Source organism: Benincasa hispida, chromosome 10 (assembly GCF_027475165.1).
Source record: "Benincasa hispida cultivar pf3 chromosome 10, pf3_genome.v1.1, whole genome shotgun sequence".
NCBI classification, from domain to species: domain Eukaryota; kingdom Viridiplantae; phylum Streptophyta; class Magnoliopsida; order Cucurbitales; family Cucurbitaceae; genus Benincasa; species Benincasa hispida.
This window is the reverse complement of record NC_143487.1, coordinates 14100872-14120839: the sequence shown is the minus strand read 5'-3', so window position 1 is coordinate 14120839 and position 19968 is coordinate 14100872. Positions and strand designations below refer to the sequence as shown.

General features: G+C 32.8%; 2 protein-coding genes and 1 pseudogene across 3 annotated transcripts; 1 reads left to right on the top strand and 2 right to left on the bottom strand.

Annotated features, from left to right (window-relative positions):
• Positions 1-4709: 4709 nt before the first annotated feature.
• On the top strand, positions 4710-6870 carry LOC120088692 (uncharacterized). Of its 2 annotated transcripts, none has more exons than XM_039046113.2 (3): positions 4710-5035; positions 5242-5391; positions 6320-6870. In XM_039046113.2, exons 1-3 carry the CDS (start codon positions 5024-5026, stop codon positions 6782-6784), a joined length of 627 nt encoding a protein of 208 aa, XP_038902041.1. In that variant the 5' UTR covers positions 4710-5023; the 3' UTR covers positions 6785-6870. The 2 variants fall into 2 exon arrangements, with proteins under 2 accessions (XP_038902041.1, XP_038902040.1); XM_039046112.2 differs by having other exon boundaries at positions 4788-5103.
• Positions 6871-15126: 8256 nt separating this feature from the next.
• Positions 15127-16101, bottom strand: LOC150033126 (uncharacterized; annotated as a pseudogene).
• Positions 16102-16191: 90 nt separating this feature from the next.
• On the bottom strand, positions 16192-19310 carry LOC150033125 (uncharacterized). Its single transcript, XM_090306288.1, has 4 exons — positions 19195-19310; positions 17131-17365; positions 16823-17038; positions 16192-16734 (listed from the first exon to the last, which is right to left on the bottom strand). The coding sequence occupies exons 1-4, from the start codon at positions 19308-19310 to the stop codon at positions 16192-16194; spliced, it is 1110 nt and encodes a 369-aa protein (XP_090162414.1).
• Positions 19311-19968: the final 658 nt, after the last annotated feature.

Genomic DNA, 19968 nt, shown 5'->3' with positions numbered 1-19968 from the left:
AAAAGATATTTCCGACACCTAAATATGTAATCCAAACGGTACAGAGGTCGAAAAAAAGTGTAATTTAATGTTTTTTTTTTTTTTTTTTACCTTTTTTCTGACACTAAAATATGTCACCGTTGGCATAAGTAACCATCTCCCGATGATATAAGGGTTAGGAAAAGTGTAATTTCACGCTAAAATAGCTTTCAAGATAAATTTTATCGACGGTCGAATTGTAGATTAAGTGTCGGGATAAGTAACCATCTTCCGATGCCAAATGGATCTATCGGCATAAGTTGATTACTCCTAACGGTAGAAAATTATTCTCCACACGTTATCACTTAAAGTTGGTAAAAACTCCCATCCTTGTTTCATTGAGATATTTGTTTTCCTACAACAAGGCTTTTTTGGGTCGGAAAAGGTTTTTCCGACGATTGGATTACCATCAGGGTAGGATTTACCGAAGATTTTTTTAAAACTTTTTTTTATGGGTTCCGTCGTTGGAAAAAGTTTAAATTCTTGTAGTGTCTCTCTTTCTCATTCTCAATCTCATGTCTGCGATTGTTGGTTCAACAATCTTTTATTAAATTCCATCGTCTTGGCTAGCTTTTAATGACCACCCTCGCCAGGTCGCAGACCTTGGTTGCTCGGACACATGTTTTTTGCTTTTGTTTCTACTTTGAACATTGTTTTCAACAATGACGTGATAGTGTTTAAAGTTAGCTTTCAAGATCCTATGGGCAAACTGATCACATGGAATGAAGATGATGAAAATCCCTATAACTAGTTTGGTGTCAAATGCAATCATATTTCCAATAACCATGTCGTCGTGAAGTTGCAACTCCTTCAAATACTCACTTGTCAACAACAACTTCAAAGACACAATCAACTTTGTTCTTTCTTAGATTGGCGGAAGTTTCTAATGACCTCTGTTACCTGGTTGTTGCCTTCCCTCACATACACATGTTCTATAGGCAACCTAAAGCATTAAGGACCATATTGGATGACTTTTAATTTTTGCTTGTGGAATGTTTAGATACAATGTATTTGTGGTTCTAGAATGTTTATGTAGAGTGTATTTATGGTATTCGAGTTTTTTTTAAGTAATGTATCTTTGCATTCTCATTTGCACTGAATTTGGTAAATTTGTTTTTATTATTTTTACAATCTTAAATTTTTTTTTTTGCATTTCTCCAAATGAAACTTTAAAGTTTGCTATTTTTCTTGTCACTCAAGAAAATTGGATAAAAGGGCAAGATTCATAGATTCATTTGGATTTATAGAAAATTCTAGAATTAGCAAGATTTTTGGCAAAATTTGTGCCACTCATGTGAGATCGCTTTTTATAATACCCAATTTTCCCTTAATGTGGCCGTGCATCAGAAATATTGAATACAAAGTAATTGTTGTAAAGTGAATCAATTATGATTAGAAATATAGTGTAAATGTGCAAATGTCGATTATCAGTTTCTAACTTAACAGATTTTATAGATAAAAGTGGTGCATTTTTTTGCCTAATTTGAAGTTTAAATTGACAGGTTTTTATCCAATTAGATTTGTTTAATCATCTATCAAATTTATTCAAAATGAATCAATCTCTGTTTTTGATATTTCCACTCTAATTTTTCGTAAATCTTAAAATTTTTTACATTATCTTATTTATATTTTATTATTTTAAATTGTTATTAATATATTTAATTTCAACTTAGTTTTTGTTCATTATTTTATACACATTCCCATCAAATTTCTATTTAAATTCTAGGTTATTCGATTTTTTATCACCTTTTAACACTTATTATATTATTATATTATTATATCGTTTTAAAATTTTGGATATACACTTTGTTTTATTAGTATCCCAACAAAAAGTCTTTCTTTGATAAACAAGTATTCAGTTTTGCTATCTTGCTATTTTTTCTATGAATTTACAACGAGTTAGACTTTTTTCGATGATAGATGAGATGAAAGTTCACACTACTATGATTTTCACATTCTTAAAGCTTATGTTCCATCAGATTCGTCCTTCCAATAGTTAAATATATTCAAGCTAAACTTTTTCCTTCTAGCAATCTGTCTATATTTCGTTTGACAATGTACTGGATGGTTCCAACAATTCAAATCTTATTTAGTTTGCTGTAGTTCACAAATATCTTCTGGTACTTCTGGAAATACAATGTATTTGAATAATGAGTTTAGTAGCAGCAGGTTATTCTCTCCAACAGTCTGATCACAATACTAAATAATCAACTCTTGTTCTTCCTTCCGTCTTTTTTTTTGTTGCCACATAATGTTAATCCTTTTTCGAATGCATTTACATGATTGATTGTTTTAAACTTAATAGTTAAAAGATGGAGATAAATAACAAAATTTCATTTTTGTTTTGGAATCCTAAAATGTAGGGTGGAAATTCTATAGACTAAAAAAATATTACAATTAAAATATTGTTTAAAAACACAATCTTATGTTTTAAAAAACTATTAGGTAAATCTTTAATTGTTTTTAAAAAAATGAAAATCTCCATATATTATATTAAAAAAAGTTGTTGAGTACTTATTTCTTATCTTGAAGGGGGGAAACAATGTGTAGGACAGGTTATAGTGCATGATGAAACGAAAGATTGTGCAAGGTTTTAGGTTTCTATAACTGTGAAATGAACTTTGGTAATGTTGATTTTGTTGTCTAATGGTAAAAATAGATGAGATTCGTCCTTCCTCTTGCAATCGAATCAGTAAAGAAGTTCCTTAATGGATAAACGAGTTTTATAGAAGATTATATATGGGAAGGTGAACGATTGGGGAACGATTTAAGTCTTTTACCTGGCAAAAAAGTTCTCTAGTATTTTCGTTGAGGACGCCATAATGGAAGAGATTCTTCTCACATTGATTTTGTACTGATTGGCACCGTTCAAAAGTATTTTTTTTCCTCACGATGATGGTATGTATTGGGGACAGAAGCTTTCCAAAATCTCTAATTTGTTTTCTTTTGCGATTAGATCAATTTTTGGTTATTTTAGTTTTAATTATTTTTTATTTTGTATGAATGCCTAGTTTAGTGTAGTAATTATACCTTGTAGGTATTTGACATTTGTCAGGTACACTATTTAGTGTAGTAATAATTTAGTTATAGTGTATTAGTTTTTTTTTTTTTTTTTTTTTTTTTTTTTTTTAACGTTTTAGAAACTCTACAGTTTCAATTTTTGAGCGTTATGCATTTTATTCTTAGTGAGGACAATTTAGATAACTCTCATCATAATTTTTTATTATTTAATTCAATTTGTCATTTTTACAAATTTGAAAATATTTTGCTATTTTTCTAAATGAAACCTCTAGATTTACTATTTATTTGGTCAGCATTAATATATATTTAATAAGCTAATCCAATAGATTGACCCAAAATTTTGATCCAATAAATAAGTCCAAGATTTAGACAATGAACTTGACAATTGAAGATTAGGTCAGCCCAATCTCAATCTAAATAATATCTTAGGCTATTGATCTTGAGGGCTTATTGGTTCAATGAGGATAAGTTAAAACATATATGTTCAACATTAGACATGTTGAACAACTCGAATTAAATAATAATAATAATAATAATAATAATAATAATAATAATAATAAAGAGTGAACATTTATGTTAATTCCCATAAAATCCCTATAAATTGGAGATGTTAAATTCAAATTGGAATTAAAATTTAAGTATGAATTTTAATAGAATCAATCAATAGTTTAAAAAAGTGAACTCAATTAGATTGTACCCTCCTCTCTATCTGCCCGATCATCGTGGGGTAAAGCAACTTCAAATTATCTTTTCCCATTCTACCCCTCTAAATTCAACATGATCATCAGGGTTAAAACCGACAATTACAGGGAGACAGCTTCTGAAATTTGGGCTTTGCTTTTTTCAATAATATTATGCCTAAAGAAAACGATTCCTCCATTAAATTTGCAGTCAACAAAACCCAGAGAAGGAAGACAAAAATTAATTAAAAAAATATATATATTTTTAATCTTACAATGATTCTTTACTAAATATTCATTTAAGACTTTAACGTTAATGTCAATTAATCAATTTTAAATAATACAAAACTAGATTCAAAACTTAAAACATATAGATTCGTTTTGCTTAATTTTCTTTTAAAACTCTATTATTTGTCTAATTTATCACAAAATCGAGGGATAAAAAATGTACTTCTCAAAATTAATTTTAAATATTAGGGTATTTGTAGGTTAGATTGGGTTGAACCACCTTTTAGACTTGACCTAAATATTCGGCTGGTAAAGTTCTTCCACCCAAATAATTATTAAATAATGGGTTCGAATTTCTTGGATTTTTTATATAAAAAAATTGTTCTAAAACAAATAAAATATTTATACGTAAAAATTGCATCTATTTTTTTTCGTATATCAAATTAATATTATCAACTCAATTTAAATTTATATTACAAAGTTTTTCTTTTAAAAGTACTAAATTCATTTTAGAAGTTGTCGGAGAATAAATTATTTTTAAAAAAACATAGAATTGAAATCAATACATATTTATATATAACTAATAATAATTTTGTAATGATTCTAGTGGATTTGAGTTTTTGTATAAATTTAAAGACCAATTCAATCTATAAAATTTTTATTTATTTAAATCATATCAGTCATCTGAACAGCCTTATTTAGATAATGGAATCAAAGAGGGGACTAAAGTGAGATTAAAAAGAAAACGAATCATAAAAAGAAAGAAAGAAAGCTTCCAAAATGATAAAAATCCTAAACCCTTAACGCTCTTTTTTGACCGATTTGGACTGTTGGACCCCAAAACCAAAATACCCAACTTCATCAAACTGATATGAAATGGTTTCGTCTTCTTCTTCCACAGCCCTCCTCTGTTCATCCAAACCCCAGATTGATTGATTTCCTTTTCATTCACTGAAGAAAATGACAACTCCTCTGTCTGAAACCAAATCTGATTCTTGAGGTGACTTCCATTACCCAAGTGGGGTTTCGACTTTCTTCTAACCATTTCATCGAGTACTTGGTGGGCAGTCACACACATGGCTCAACAGGTTTTTCGTTTGTTCCCTCTTTCACCTTCATTTGGATTTTCCCTCTCACCCCAATGCCTCTTTCTGATGTGGGTCTGCTCTTGTCTCTGTTTTTTCCCATTATTTCTCTGATGGGTTGTTGCTCTGTCGATGTTTTTTCCTCTTTTCCTTTATCAGATTGCTGTTTGTATTTTTTTTAATTCACTTTCTTGTTGATTTGATTGAAGGGAGAAGGATGGCCTCTTGGTTTACAGCCTCTGAATGTAAGAGTTGGTGTACCTGGAAATCGAGACTATTTGGGATCAGTGTCTTTCAACACTTTGATGACGGCTTCTCCTATTTCATTCTCTGATTCTTCATCCGACTTGGACACTGAGGTCTGTATTTGTTTTCCCCCTTTTTTTAACTGAGATTTTGAAATGTAAAAGTCTTCTTCATGTGTTACCTTATGGTTTAGTTATGTTCTTTGTGTTTGTTCCTTTTAATCTACATTGTATTGAGAGTAATGCAGATGAAGATTAGTCAAGTGATTGGTTTTTGTTAGTTAATTAATCCCAATGTTTGTGATATTTGCTCTAAGTGCCTGCATGTTATTATTATTGTTTATCTCTTACGTCGATGAGTGTCCTATCAACTTGTACGCATCTTGACTATTCTCATAGAATCTTGTCATAAAAAATCCTAGGCAAATAGCTATCATGACTTGAATTCATTTACTCTAAGCCTTTTATTATTTACTTGACAAGCCAATTCATGGTGGTTTGACGCCATAATGCTAACATAAACTATTCGAAATCATTTTTGACTCAAATCAAAAGGTTTGTTATACAAGTCGTGCATCTTTTTTGGAGTGAGAAAGACTATTATATGGTAGTAGTAGATGTATCAAATTTCTCTTGAAGTCTATATGTCCTTTTTAACTCCTCATTTCTATCTTGGGTCTCATACTGAGAGTATTGGAAGAGGATGATTGAATGTATACTTTCATGTATTGCATTATAAGTTAGGCATGAGCTTTTGATTTCACTAGTAGCAAGAGAAATAAAGAGATCAACAAGAACTGCAAGACATGATCCCTTGTAATCTTTTGGACTTGGCTCAGATTTTTGCCATCCCATCTGATAGATAAGTTATGCTTATGAAATATTGATGCTGAAGATTCAATTTCAGTTCATTTGCATAGCTGCAGCTCAACAATTTAAAAGATAGCCTAGCAATTTTCAAAATAACTCTAAACTCAGATAGCCACAGCCATGACTCATGACAATCTATCTTACTTCGCCGGGCGTTGCGTTAATATTGCAGTCGACAGGATCATTCTTCCATGACAAGAGCATCACACTTGGGAGTCTCATAGGAGTTTCTAACATTTTAGAACTCTCAAGAAGATCAATCAGGGGAAGAAGAACAGAAAACACAAAGGAGAAGAGGAGCAATACCAGGTCTAGAGCATGGTTTTTCTCTCTGTGTTCAAGAGAGAGTACCAACGCAGATAGCGTTGACAGCGGCCCGTCGTTAGGCCATTTCTTGGCAGAAGAAAGAAGAGCAGCCGACGAAAATCGGAGAAATCAGAGTGTAATCATGTATGGACCAGATGAATTAGAATTGGCTCAGTCTGGTCCAGAGCCAAACTCCCTATTCATCAATGGCTGTGTGGCACCTCCTCAATCTAGCATTGGTTCAAATGCTGAAAATGGGAGAAATGGAGGAACTGAGCCTGCAAATGACAATAGAGCTGCACTCATTTGTGCTTGCATTTGTGGACATTGAATCTGAGTTTTGAACTTTCTGTGTGTTCTTGCTATTGATTGAATTTCTTGCTTTCAGAAACAAATAAATATATCAATTTACAGTGACCCTTTCTCTTTTCTTTCTTCATTTATTCATGTGGAATTCTTTAAGCTTTCATCTGTATTTAGCCAAAAACGGATTATCGAAGTGGCTACTACTAAAATCACGGAAAATTGTGAAATCGACTGCCGAGAATTAGTTAAAAAATTGATTTTTTTTCAACTTATAGATTGTTTTGGACTATCTTGGTATATCTCATCTGATTATACATATTTTTTTTTTTTTTATAATCTTCCTGAATCTTATATTGTTTTCAAATTTTTATAAGTTTTGGTTATGTTTACTAAATATTATATCAAATTATTACGTAATTTTTCAAATCTTCGACATAGTTTATGTTTTCACAATTTTATGAATTTTCAAAATTCCAAGTGCGTTTTCTAATAATTAAATTGGATTTTTCAAATTGATTCGATGTTTTTAAATTTTGGAAAAGATCAACTTTTTCAAAAAATTGGATAAGATTTGGGATATATATAGAATCCCGATGTCATGTCCGAGATTCCATCGAGAAAATTCAAATATATGAATTTCGGTGTTAATTACGTCCGAGATTTCACCGAGAAAGCTCAAATATATGGAATCTCGGTGTTATTTTGTGAAATTAGCACTGAGATGTACCGAAATTAGCACTGAGATGTATCTAATCTCAGTGTATAATCTGACGAGATGTACCAAGAAAGTCTAAAAAACTCTATAAGTTGGAAAAAGTAGATTTTTTTAATTAAAATTTCATGGTCGATCTGACCCAAAAAAGATCGAGAAAAACTATTTTTACGAGTTTTAAAGAAAATGCTAGTTTTACCAGATAAAAATTTAAACGTGTTATTTTTGACAATTTCTCTAAAATCACGCGATTATGAGGGTTCATAGTAACTTGATAATAATTTGAAAATAATTGAAGATATGACATAATTTCTTCCAAGACAGTGAATTGATTCATCTAATAGTTTTTTTCAATCTATGCCAATGTAGCATTTTTCAATATTTATATTCAAGATACCAAATAGGTGGAATTTTGGAAAAAAATTTGTCCCTATATTTGATCAGAGTTGATTGTTTATACTAACATTTTTTTTTTCAAAAAAAAAATCTGAGAAAAAGCAAGTTTTGTTAATTTATAGTACAGCTCATCTCCTACTATTATATTTTTTAAGATTCATATTTCCAAAAAATGTAAAAGATTATAATTTGATCTTATAAATATGTTACATTATCAATTTGGATTTTAAATTTTGGAGAAGATTAAAGTTGGCAGTGACAGGGAAAGATGAAGAAGCCATTTCCATTTTTGTCCATGCTAACAATTTTTCCTTTTCTTTTTTTTTTTAATCTTTTCACAATTATGAGAAATTATTGTTCATTATCTCCAATTGTTTTTTTTATTTTTATTTTTCAATAACTTTCCCCCCATTTATTTATTTATTTATTTTTAATACATGGTGGAACAAAATCTCATAGGTAGATATGGTCATATGGATAATCATCTGGTTTGTGTAAATTTTGTTTTGAATTTTTATCCTTATTTCTGTACTTTATTTATTTATTTATTTATGTATATTTTGTAATTCTAAATATGGGGCAGTTGCAATTTTAATAAAAATAAATTGAAAATTAGGTGTATGTCCCTAGGTTTTGATTTTTTTTTAGAACATGGCAAAAAACTTCCACCTAAAAATTTGATTGCTATTGAATTTCTATATGATTGTTACGTGATTGTTATACGATTTGTATGCGATTGTTATGTGGTTGACACAACTGCAATTACAAAAAAGTTGAAGTCATGACTTTGATTTCTTAAAATATATTTGCCATACGATACAATTTTCGTCTAAATATTCTATCTTGATTTTCCAATTCTTAGATGCTTTAATTCTGCTTTACCTTTTAGCATCAGGTAAATGAATTAACTCTCTTAAAAAGTTAAAAGGTCCATAAAATTGAATCAGCATACCTTATGTTTGAATTTTAATGCTAAACATTGTCTGTTTAACTTGAAATACAAATTCATGGTATTACATAAGAATATTACTAAATTCAATATAAATCTTTAATATACAACAACTTTTGATTTTGCAAATATAGAAAAATATTTGAAAATTGGTTATTTATTTATTATTTACCCTTCCAAAATTTTAAATATATCATTGGCATATATCTATCCAAATATAGAAGACATGCATTTAGATTATAAAATACAAAACATTTCATCTTACATCGGTAAATATAACCACATAATTCAATAAGAGTAAATGTACAATAAAGAAAAGTTGATGCTACTTCATATTAGTATTTTGCTGTTTTTACAATTACATCTTTTAATAAATATGAATTAAGGTTTAATACAAATTTTTTTTAGTTCAACCATTAAGAATAGGAAGGTACACAGATGAGATTGGGTTTGGATTTTTTTTTTTTAAAAAAACCAATCCAAAAATTCAGGTTGGTTGGTTTGGCTTAAAAGGCCCAAATATGGTCTCCAACTCAATGGGTTGAGTTTTCGGGTTTTTTTTCTTCTTATTAATTTAAAACACTCAAATTTATCTACAATACATGTCTAATAACTAAAATCTCATGAAACTTTAAATATTAGATACCAAATATCCCTGATATCTATTACAAACTTAAAACAAAAATAAATATTATTCATACAAGAAAAATATAGGGCGCGTTTGGGACACAGAGTAGGTTATTATAGTATGTGGGTTATAATAAACTGTATGTTTTTATAGTATGCATTTGGGATGCAGACTATTATAGTTTGGTTTATAATAATTTGTGTTTATGGTGCAGAGTATTGTATTATGTCTTATAATAGTCTGTATTTGGAGTATATGTTATTATAGTCCGAATTATAACAGTCTGTAATTTGAATATAGATTATTTTAGACCATGTGTAACTTTTTCTACTACCATATTTTATAATACTAATAATTATGCATATGAAATATAATATTTTGAAAATATAATTAAGACTATATGTTCCACCAATTTATAAAAAATTAATTTCATTGTAATTTATATTAAAAGCTAACTACGATTTTTTTGTCATTTTGAGAGATAACTTGGTTAATATGGCTAAAAAAGAAAAAAATGCATTGCTTTCGGATGCAATTCATGTGTTTCATATATAAATCTCTTTTTTTTAGGTACAAGTTGTTGGGGTTGATGTCCTAAAGTCTCGTATCCTATAGTTTGTAAACAGTATATACGAACACTTGTGATTGTTAATATATGATATTTACTTCACATCTTGTTGTTTTGCTCGGTTATTTGTTTTATTTGCTTTACCACAAACCAATAAACATAAAATCCCTGGTTATCTGTATATGACTCAAGCATGTATGTGGTGACATACAAGTGGATCAGGTCTTGAGTGACAACCAAAATGGTCTGTAGTATATGGATATAGGAGGGAAACCTTATCCTGGTAATGCTACGGACGCGGCCCGCTTTGTGGAATGGTCACAAGTGTCGTGACTTGCCACAGATGATCTGATCCTGATCAATCGTGTTGGGGACATGCGAGCGGGGGCATCCTATACAAATATTTTGTATAAGACCTGACCATGAAGTGTTAATGTCTCGTTATATAACATCGTTCATGACAGAGACTTCCCTTCACTAGGATGACCATAGGTAACATGACCTCAATCCTGAGTGAGTTAGGAACTCCTGCCATTGAGGGCAGTCCTTTGATTTGTATGGGTGCGAGTAGCCAAGTCGCCAATTCAAACCTACCATTTTGGGGATTCGTCTGATTTGGGAGCTGGGAACTCAACTACACAAAATGAAATTCACTCCTTCCCCGAGGCAGGGTTAAGTAGATAGATGGCTCCCTTAAGGGCTAATTTCGAGGCTTGAACGATGTGGCGCCACACCCTTCTCTTAGCCCGAGAGGTGTTCACACATAGTTGGATTATGTTGTATTGTTCATTAGAGAAATCAATGGTACTTAAGGAGTGAGATGTAACTACAGGGGCAAAACGGTAGATTGGCCTAGCTGTACTTACAAGCATCTGTGAAGGGTCATCGTACTCATGATTGGTTATATCCAATGAAAATAGAAATATATCCGTGATAAGAAGAGTTCAGCTATTGGTCTTTAGTGGAATCACTGACAGTTAACTGATGGTGAATCTCGTGGCTAAAGAGTTTAGTCAGCTATTCACGTACCGTTGGAGCTTCGAGCCATGGGTCCATTAGGTCACCTGGGTAGCTTGGATAAAGTCGAGAACCAGTGTTTGGGTTGATTTGAAATGTTCAAATTGACAAGAGGAAGTTCAATTATATATGATATAATTGGACTGGTTAATTATATATGATATAATTGGCTAAATGTATGAAATACATTATTTTGGAGGAAATTAGATATAAATATGATTTATATCAAGTAGAGGAAAAATACTATAGTAGATATATGATATCAAACTATAGGATATAAATATAATATGATTATATTTATTAATTAAATTAATTGATTAATTATTTAATAATTAACCAATTAATCCATGTTCGGATGTGGGAAGATGAGGACGCGAAGGTTATGGTAACCTACGGGTTAAAGTTTTGAAAGTCGTTTTTATTTTAAGATATAATTCAGTCGTGCATTCTAATCGCCTACGCCCAAAAAGAATCCGTGAAAGAGCGATCGTGAGAGCCTATACGATAGAAGTTCATTCGTCTAAATGATCGTCTAGTTCACGCATTCTCCAAACGATTGTATACCTCTTTCCTAAACAATCGTTCAGTTTTTCCTAAATGATCGTGTAGCTCTATTATACGATAAGTGTCTCTGCTATAAAATAGCAGAGTTCTTCTCGCGCACGCTTATCATCTACATGATGTCTTCTCCTCCGACCTTTACCAAACTTACTAGAGCCCACTCTTTGGGTTTTTGACGTCGAGGATACTCGGGTTTTCCTTGTGGTGGTGTTGTCCTCACGGCCTTGTTCGTGTACATTCGGATCATGCAGTAACAGTCGACAGACTCACCGAGTGCTGGTAGATAGGTGGAAAGTTTTCCGCTGCTTTGGGTTCACACATACGAAGACAGTCTTCCTTTGGTATGAACCTTTTTTTCCTATGTTTTATTGTATTTTGAGCATGTCATTGATGAGTTTAGTATGCATAATTGTTAGTATGGAATATATATCGTTTATGTTTCGGTCACTATGAAATCGGAGTGATCTAAGCCCGCTCATGGAACTCTCGGTATGAGATCCTTAAATTGGTATCAGAGCCAAGTTTCTGATACTTCGATTTCATTTGTTGCAAAGAAATAACGTTTACATTCGTGGTGGGTGCATTTCTACGCTGTTTTAAGTGTTAATACTATTGTGAATGTGCCGGATTAATGGATGTTTTCGGGATGAATTGCCTCAGTTTGTTTAATTCCTTTTACATTTGCGGTTGTATGTAAAGGCCCCTGCGTTTTTGGGCATATATAATCGTAATCGAGTCTGTATTCAAAGTGTTTAAAGTCTTGAGTCGTTCGTCGAAGTTCTGGGAAAAGGTTGCGGCTCTTCGAGGAAAAAGATGATCTAGGGTTGATCACATCGTGCAGAAAAGGTTCTATGCGATCGTTGTCCATCGCATCGTGAAGATGAAGGACTAAGCAATCGTGGTTGAACACATCGGTTGAACGATGGGGTATGCGATCAAGAGTTGGTCGTATCGGGACGACGATTGGGCACGCAATCGCAGAGTAGTTTAATACTCGCGCGAGCTAGACGATAGTTTAGGTCAGCAAGCTTCATTGCTTAGTAACTGACTAAACGATCGTTTAGCATCGTAAGGTAAATCGTTTACCAAGTTGCATGCATAAATTAGACGATCAAACACTCATGTATCATTTAAAGTGCACTAGACGATCATTTAGGTAAGCAAGCTTCATCACTTAGTAACTGACTAAACAATCGCTTAGTAACTCAAGTTAAATCGTTTACCTATCGTCGTGCTACACAATTGCATGGATGATCAGGCTTCGCAGCCTCGTCGTCATCTACGCGATTGTTTGCTAATGTTCCTATCGTCTAGTGCGCGCTAAACGATCGTCTACCTGCTAAAGATTGCTACACGATAGAGACCTTCTAGCAGTTCAAGACCCGGTTCGCCTGTGAACTGAACCGGTTTGCTCAATGAAAAATGTAATAGATAGGGTTATTCATTCCAGTTCTTTTTTGTTTTAAAGGCTCATCCCGGTCCATTAATCTATTTGTTTAATACATGTGATGTATGTTTTATATGTCATATGGTATGCACATATAGTAAATCCCACCTTAAGTTATGCATTGATCATGCATCATCTCTTTATTGTAATTGTTATAATTTGGAGAAGCATGATTTTAATTATGTAAGAGCATGCTCATGCATCATATAATATAAGAGTTATATTTATGCATGCCTAAAAAGCATTGACATGCATCATCTTTATATTATAATTGTTATAGTATAAGGGTGAATGATAGCATGTTTACTTGGTTATTACGCGTTATATAAAAGTTATATAGTAATGACCGGATATTGCATGAAGCATGACATATAGGTTACTTTATAATTGTTATAAACGCCTCGTTATGCGCAAATTTTTTTTTAGTTGTTTCTTTTTAAGAGTTAAAGAGAAATTAGAACTAAAAGAAAGTTATATAGTAATGACCGGACATTACATGCATGCTCACTTAGGTTTAATTGATGGTGTTAAAATATTTAAAACTTGGATCACATAAACCTATGATCACGGTTCTAATATGATTAGCAACCCTAAGGCTTTAATCTTTTAATCAGTTTAATATGATTAAATTGGCTAATAAAAGGTTAAAGTGTAGCAAATCTATCTATAAGGGACCTTTTGTCTAAGGCGGGTTCTGTCTAGGTTGGGGTATTTAAGTTGACGGAAACGTAACACCCCTACCTGGGAACTTACCTGGAAAGGTGAATTAGATAGATTTGATACATGCATGCAAGTTAAGGGCAGTCCATTAAAGTGTTTAAATGTGACTACTTGAACTTGTTTATATTTCATAAACAAACGTTGTTTATGAGCAAACTTTAAAAAGACCACTTAAACTAAACAAATATATATATATATTATTTTTAAAAATCCCTCTAGATCCTAACCTAATTTAGAATGGTAGTAGCTTTTAAAACAATTAGTTCAGACCTATATGTTGTGCTTGTTTAAAATTTGAAAATATATATATATATTGTTGGTTAATTGTATATGATATAATTGGCTAAATGTATGAGATACATTATTTTGGAGGAAATTAGATATAAATATGATTTATATCAAGTAGAGAAAAAAAATACTATAGTAGATATATGATATCAAACTATAGAATATAAATATAATATGATTATATTTATTAATTAAATTAATTGATTAATTATTTAATAATTAACCAATTAATCCACGTTCGGACGTGGGAAGATGAGGCCGCGAAGGTTATGGTAACCGGCAGGTTAAAGTTTTTAAAATCATTTTCATTTGAAGATATAATTCAGTCGTGCATTCTAATCGCCCACGCCCAAAAAGAATCCGTGAAAGAGCGATCATGAGAGCCTATACGATAGAAGCTCATTCGTCTAAACGATCATCTAGTTTACGTGTTCTCCAAATGATCGTATACCTCTTTCCTAAACGATCGTGTAGCTCTACTATACGATAAACGTCTCCGCTATACGATAGCAGAGTTCTTCTCGCATGCGCTTATCGTCTACACGACGTCTTCTCCTCCGCCCTCTACCAAACTCACCAGAGCCCACTCTTTGGATTTTTGACGCCGAGGATACTGGGTTTCCCTTGTGGTGGTGTTGTCCCCGCGGCCTTGTTCTTGTACGTTCGGATCGTGCAGTAACAGTCGACAGACTCGCCGGGTGTTGGTAGATCGATGGGAAGTTTTCTGCTGCTTTGGGTTCACACATACGAAGACAGTCTTCCTTTGGTATGAACCTCTTTTCTCTATGTTTTGTTGTACTCTGAGCATATCGTTGATGAGTTTAATATGCATCATTGTTAGTATGGAATGTATATCGTTTATGTTTCGGTCATTGTGAAATCAGAGCGATCTAAGCCCGTTCATAGAACTCTCGGTATGAGATCCTTCACAAGCATCTCTAGAACAAAATAACTAACTCATGATTGCATGATTAAAATATGACCTTTTTTTTAGGTACCAAATGTACTGCAAACTTAAATGCATAATTGAAACAAACTAATCATTGTTCATTATTGAAAAACAGTCCAAAACACGGGTTGATCAAACATTCTCTTCAAGGAGAAGATTGCAATAGTCCAATTTCAGGACTGTGGGAACGGATAAGAAGCTCTCCGTATCTTGCACGCTGCGGAATATGATTTGCATAAGTTTCATCCTCTGTCGATTATGCAATTCAGGAATATTTTGAAGTTGGTTTACAACTTTTGCACATAATTCGACTTCAATTGCACACTTCTCTTTCAGCCATTCTACAATTGCCTTCAATTGGTCATTTGCGAAATCCATCACATTCCTAACAATCTCTGTCATTCCATATTGATTCCCATTTCGCTTCCTCTTACTTCCTCTTGAAACATTTCCTTCTTCAGTGCTTCGATCAGTACGTGTTCCATGCATGTCATCCTGTGACATGTCCATTCCCTGACTAGACATCGTGGGGATGTTTGGATCCTGTGATTCATCAATAGGAACTCCATCATTCATATGATTTGGCATGTTAGACCCGATGTCCATAAAGGTCTCTGACCGTCTTCTTGTAGCCCGATCCTTGTCAAAGACGTAGGCCAGATCATCATAGTATGAGAATGACTTATGTAGAAGCCCATTTGCTGCAGGATGACTCTGCATGAAGGGTGAAGTGGATGTTATGATTTTGTTACCAATATTTATAAATCAATTTAGACAAAATTGTACCTTTACCCATCCATCAAATAACTCCCGCTCTGCAGTGATGCATTAGAATTCCTTATTCCAGCCAAATCCACTACAAGTTGGTCCGCTAGTAAGTTTTTATCAAGGATTTGACTTGACAATCTATAATTGATGATCCTTGGATATTACAGTCGGGCAACTTCTCAGCCATCAAATGTTGTAGTTGTGCCAAATAGCGAGGTTGAAACATCCCATTGTCTGATCTCCATCCACCAGATGCGCCAACGCCACCAAGCACTCGACCAGCTTCGCTTCTTCCTCTTTAGTCTAAGTGTGCTTCGGGACTCTTGAGGAACTTGACATTCTAGTGTATACACGTACATATTTTAATACAATTAAATAATAAATGACAAGTAGTTATAGCAAAGCTAATGAGAGAGTTCATGAGTAAAGTTAAGCACAAAATATAGTAAACATAATGAGAGAGTTTCGAATGAAATAATTCATAAAGGCACTACAATAAACAAAAAGTATAAAGACACTACACGCTAGGCAACTCCTATTCAGTAAACATCTGTTGCGCCATTTCATCCCTCCATTGGGTCCATTCATTTGAACTCTCAATATAATTTCTCTCATCCCCCCAGTTGTAGCAAAGCTTGAATCCACCTCATCCAAATCCTTGGTCAGTTCACTGTTAGTCATCTCCCCATTCATAAGATTATGCAGAAGGTAACACGCCATGATGGTTCGACATTGGATTTGCACCGGGTAGTATGATTTTCCAACCAAGATTGCCCATCTACCCTTAAACAACCCGAATGTTCTCTCGATGACATTCCATGCAGAAGAATGGTTCATGTTAAAAAATTCTCGTGGAGTTGTTGGTGCATTACCTCTTCCACGTACACTCTGAAAGATGATATCTTTCACCTCTATATGGAGCCAAAAAACCCTTCGCATTTGGGTATCCGACATCACATAGATAATAATACCCTGTTGAATGTCCAATCGTTTCAAATCTTATATTACAAATACAATGAGTAGGGAGAGATGGTATGTGTAGCTAGTTACCCTTTGAAACCTTCAATCCATTAGGTCGTGATATTGCATCTCTGAGAACTCGAGAATCAGTTGTGAATCCTTCCCACCCTAATAAGATGAACAAAAAGTCGCCATTTATATCACACACACCGAGTACATTTGTTGTAATTTCACCCTTCCTCGTCCTATACCTTGGGCAATTAGTTGCACCGACATTTACCTTGATGTATGTGCCATCTAATGCACCCAGACAATTCTACATTCGAACAAAATAAGAAATATTCATGCACATATGTTCTCCTAAGAAATAAGTCACGTCGAACTAATGTTGGTGTAGTTGAACTGTACCTCAAACCATTTCCATCGTGGATCTGTACACAAGTTTATGACCGACAAAGGTTTTTTTAACAACACGTTGTGTAATCGTAACACCGCTAATAAAACAGTGTTGAAATGCCTAGAAATAGTCTCATCAGACCGTACAAATTCTTTTTGAACTATCCGGTTCTTAACGTTATGGGCTAAAATATGTAAGAACATAGCAACCATCTCCTCCATATCTATAACTTTAGTTCCAACTAATCTGCCAGTTGTCTTAAGTAAATGATATAAAATGGAAAAACATCTTCTATCCATTCTTGTACTTTGACGACGACATTAATCGGACTCATGAATGAGTCAAAAGTATGCTAATTGTCTAATACGATATCTACTGTCGTGTCATGTGTTTTCTATCCTCCTATGGTCATTCAATAATAACTCTAGTGTTAAAAGTAATTGACATTGTGAAGCTGTAAATGCTGTTAGTATCGTAACTAGTTCTGTTGGGTTTATTATGTACTAATAAATTTGGAATTGGTCTTGAAAAAAAAAATTTAGATCATAAAATAATTGCAAAACTAAAAATAAACTTAGTCAGTCATGTTAACACTGTTTTCTTTTATATTATTGTTTTTATATTACTTAAAAAACAACATTTTTTATATTACTTTTTTTTCAAAAAAAATATATTCTTTTGTTAAGTAAACTTAGTCAAATTCTAAAAATAAACTTAGTCCCAAAAAGTTTTTATTTTCTAATACCATAAACTTAGTCATGCTATATGTAAAGATACTTTGATTTCTTTACCATTTGTAACATTTTTTTTTGTTGTCTACGAAAAGAAAAAGGAGAGTGAATGTTAGTTGTTGGTTGTGGATGTTAAAAATAATAAAAAAATTTATCGAAATTGTTTGTTTGTATTTATCTCACTCCTTTGCAACACATTGATAAAACTCATTTTTATAAATTGAGAAAATAACTTTGATAAAAATTGTTGAAAACACACCCATAGTTATTTGAAACTCTTAAAGTACATACCAATTGAGAAAATAATTTATTCTCACCTTTCTCATCTTCTCTTCTTTGCTCCCTTATTCTAATGGTTGTTTTTGCTACCTTTTCTTGTTTCATAATAATAATACATATCAATTGCAAAAATTTCCCAAATTTTATATTTTTTAACTAATTGTCATGAAAATCTGTTTTTAATTTAAAGCTGCAAAAGAATGAATAAAAAATAAATAAAAAAAAATAAAAATAGATAAGAAACAATTAACAAAAGCAACATATATTTTATCATCCAAATCTAGCAACATATATTCAATCATCTAAATCTAGCAACAAATGTTAGGTCATGATATTATTACCGTCAATCATCTAAATATAGCAAAAAGCAAATTACAAAAGTACAAATATAAGAAACAATTAACAAAAGTAACATATATTTAAGTGCATGTAAACACCTTAGCAAGAGAAAGTTGGTAAATAGTGTTGGATCTGATTGATTCGTATAAGACCAACCCTAAAATAAATTACAATAAACAACATTAGTACACTAGTCAATAACCGTAATAAAAAAAATGTTGGATAAAGAGGGAGAAGGCATACCATTTGCATTTATGAAATAGATGGATTGTGTTTGTCCTTATACTTGAAAGCAAGTGGGAGCATAATTATAAAGTACAAAAAACCAAAAAATGGAATAGGGTCCAACCTCAGAGTTATGAAATTCATTAATTGAAACTTGAATTACAGATAATATCATGAATATGATAAATGAGAAACCAACAAGATGAATGCAATAAATAGTACCAACAAAATGAGAAACCAACAAGATGAATGCAGTAAACCAACAAGAGAAATAACATAGAATAAGAAAATGTTGGAGAAAAGAGAAATAACATATCAATTGCATTAAGCAAGTAGATGGAATGGGTTTGGCCTAAGTTAAAGTGAAGTGAGATACATATATATAGTTGTGTGAATACAATAAAAAGTAACTAACAATCACTGTCAGTAAATATAGAATAGACCATCCAAAAAAAGGAGATATGGCAATGATGAATACCATAAACAGTACCTAACAACTACTGTCCATCAATCTTTTCTTCTTGCTTATCACCGACTTTCCGAGATCCAAGTCGTGAAATGGCAGTGACGGTGAGGAAAAGGCGTAGGTTGGCATGGCTTTGGCTTGCTCTGGTCATTATGGCGATTGATGATCCCTAAATGTTAAGTCAGCAATGCTTCCAAATGCCTTCTTCCCATCGAATCTGTCTTCAGGAGGATCTAGTCACGGGTTTCCACTTCTCAGTGAGTGAAAGATTTTTCGGTCGAGTGGTCTCAGTTGGAGATGGGATTACACATGTTTATGGATTGAAAGAGATTCAAGCTGGGGAAATGGTGGAATTTGCCAAGCAATGCCAAGAGTTCCGTCAATCCGTTGTTCATCAATAGACAAAGCTCACAGTCTTAAATATAGCAGAGTCAAAGGCAAAAGGATTTGACGCAAGTTGAAGCTAAGGATTGACAGAAAGCCCTATTCTTGGTTTCTATTTTTCCCGGTTTATTAGAAACTTTTTTTCTGATTCGAGGGGGATCCCTTGGCCCCTTTCCTATTCCGCTTTGCCGCCTATTAAGAGAATAGGTCTCGTTGAAGCAACCCGTTTGCTGTCGCCTTCAAGTGGAGGTTCTTCTTTCAGACGTCAGATCACACTTTACCAGAGCTCATTGTCACTGGAATCAAACATTAAACTAAGGCAAGTGGAAAGAACGACGTTTGACTTGCTTCGGGAAGAACTCGATTTCCTCCGAATTCCAACATTCTTCTTGTCGTCCGCCTCAAATGAGGTTTAGGGATTGAAT

Coding starts and splice junctions, on each gene's coding strand:
- LOC150033125 (XM_090306288.1), bottom strand. CDS start 19,310: ATGACCAGAGCAAGCCAAAGCCATGCCAACCTACGCCTTTTCCTCACC. Junction 17,366..19,194: donor GAAGAAAAGATTGATGGACA/GTAGTTGTTAGG, acceptor GACAACTGGCAG/ATTAGTTGGAACTAAAGTTA. Junction 16,735..16,822: donor CACGACCTAATGGATTGAAG/GTTTCAAAGGGT, acceptor GACATTCAACAG/GGTATTATTATCTATGTGAT.
- LOC120088692 (XM_039046112.2), top strand. Junction 5,392..6,319: donor CATCCGACTTGGACACTGAG/GTCTGTATTTGT, acceptor TTAATATTGCAG/TCGACAGGATCATTCTTCCA.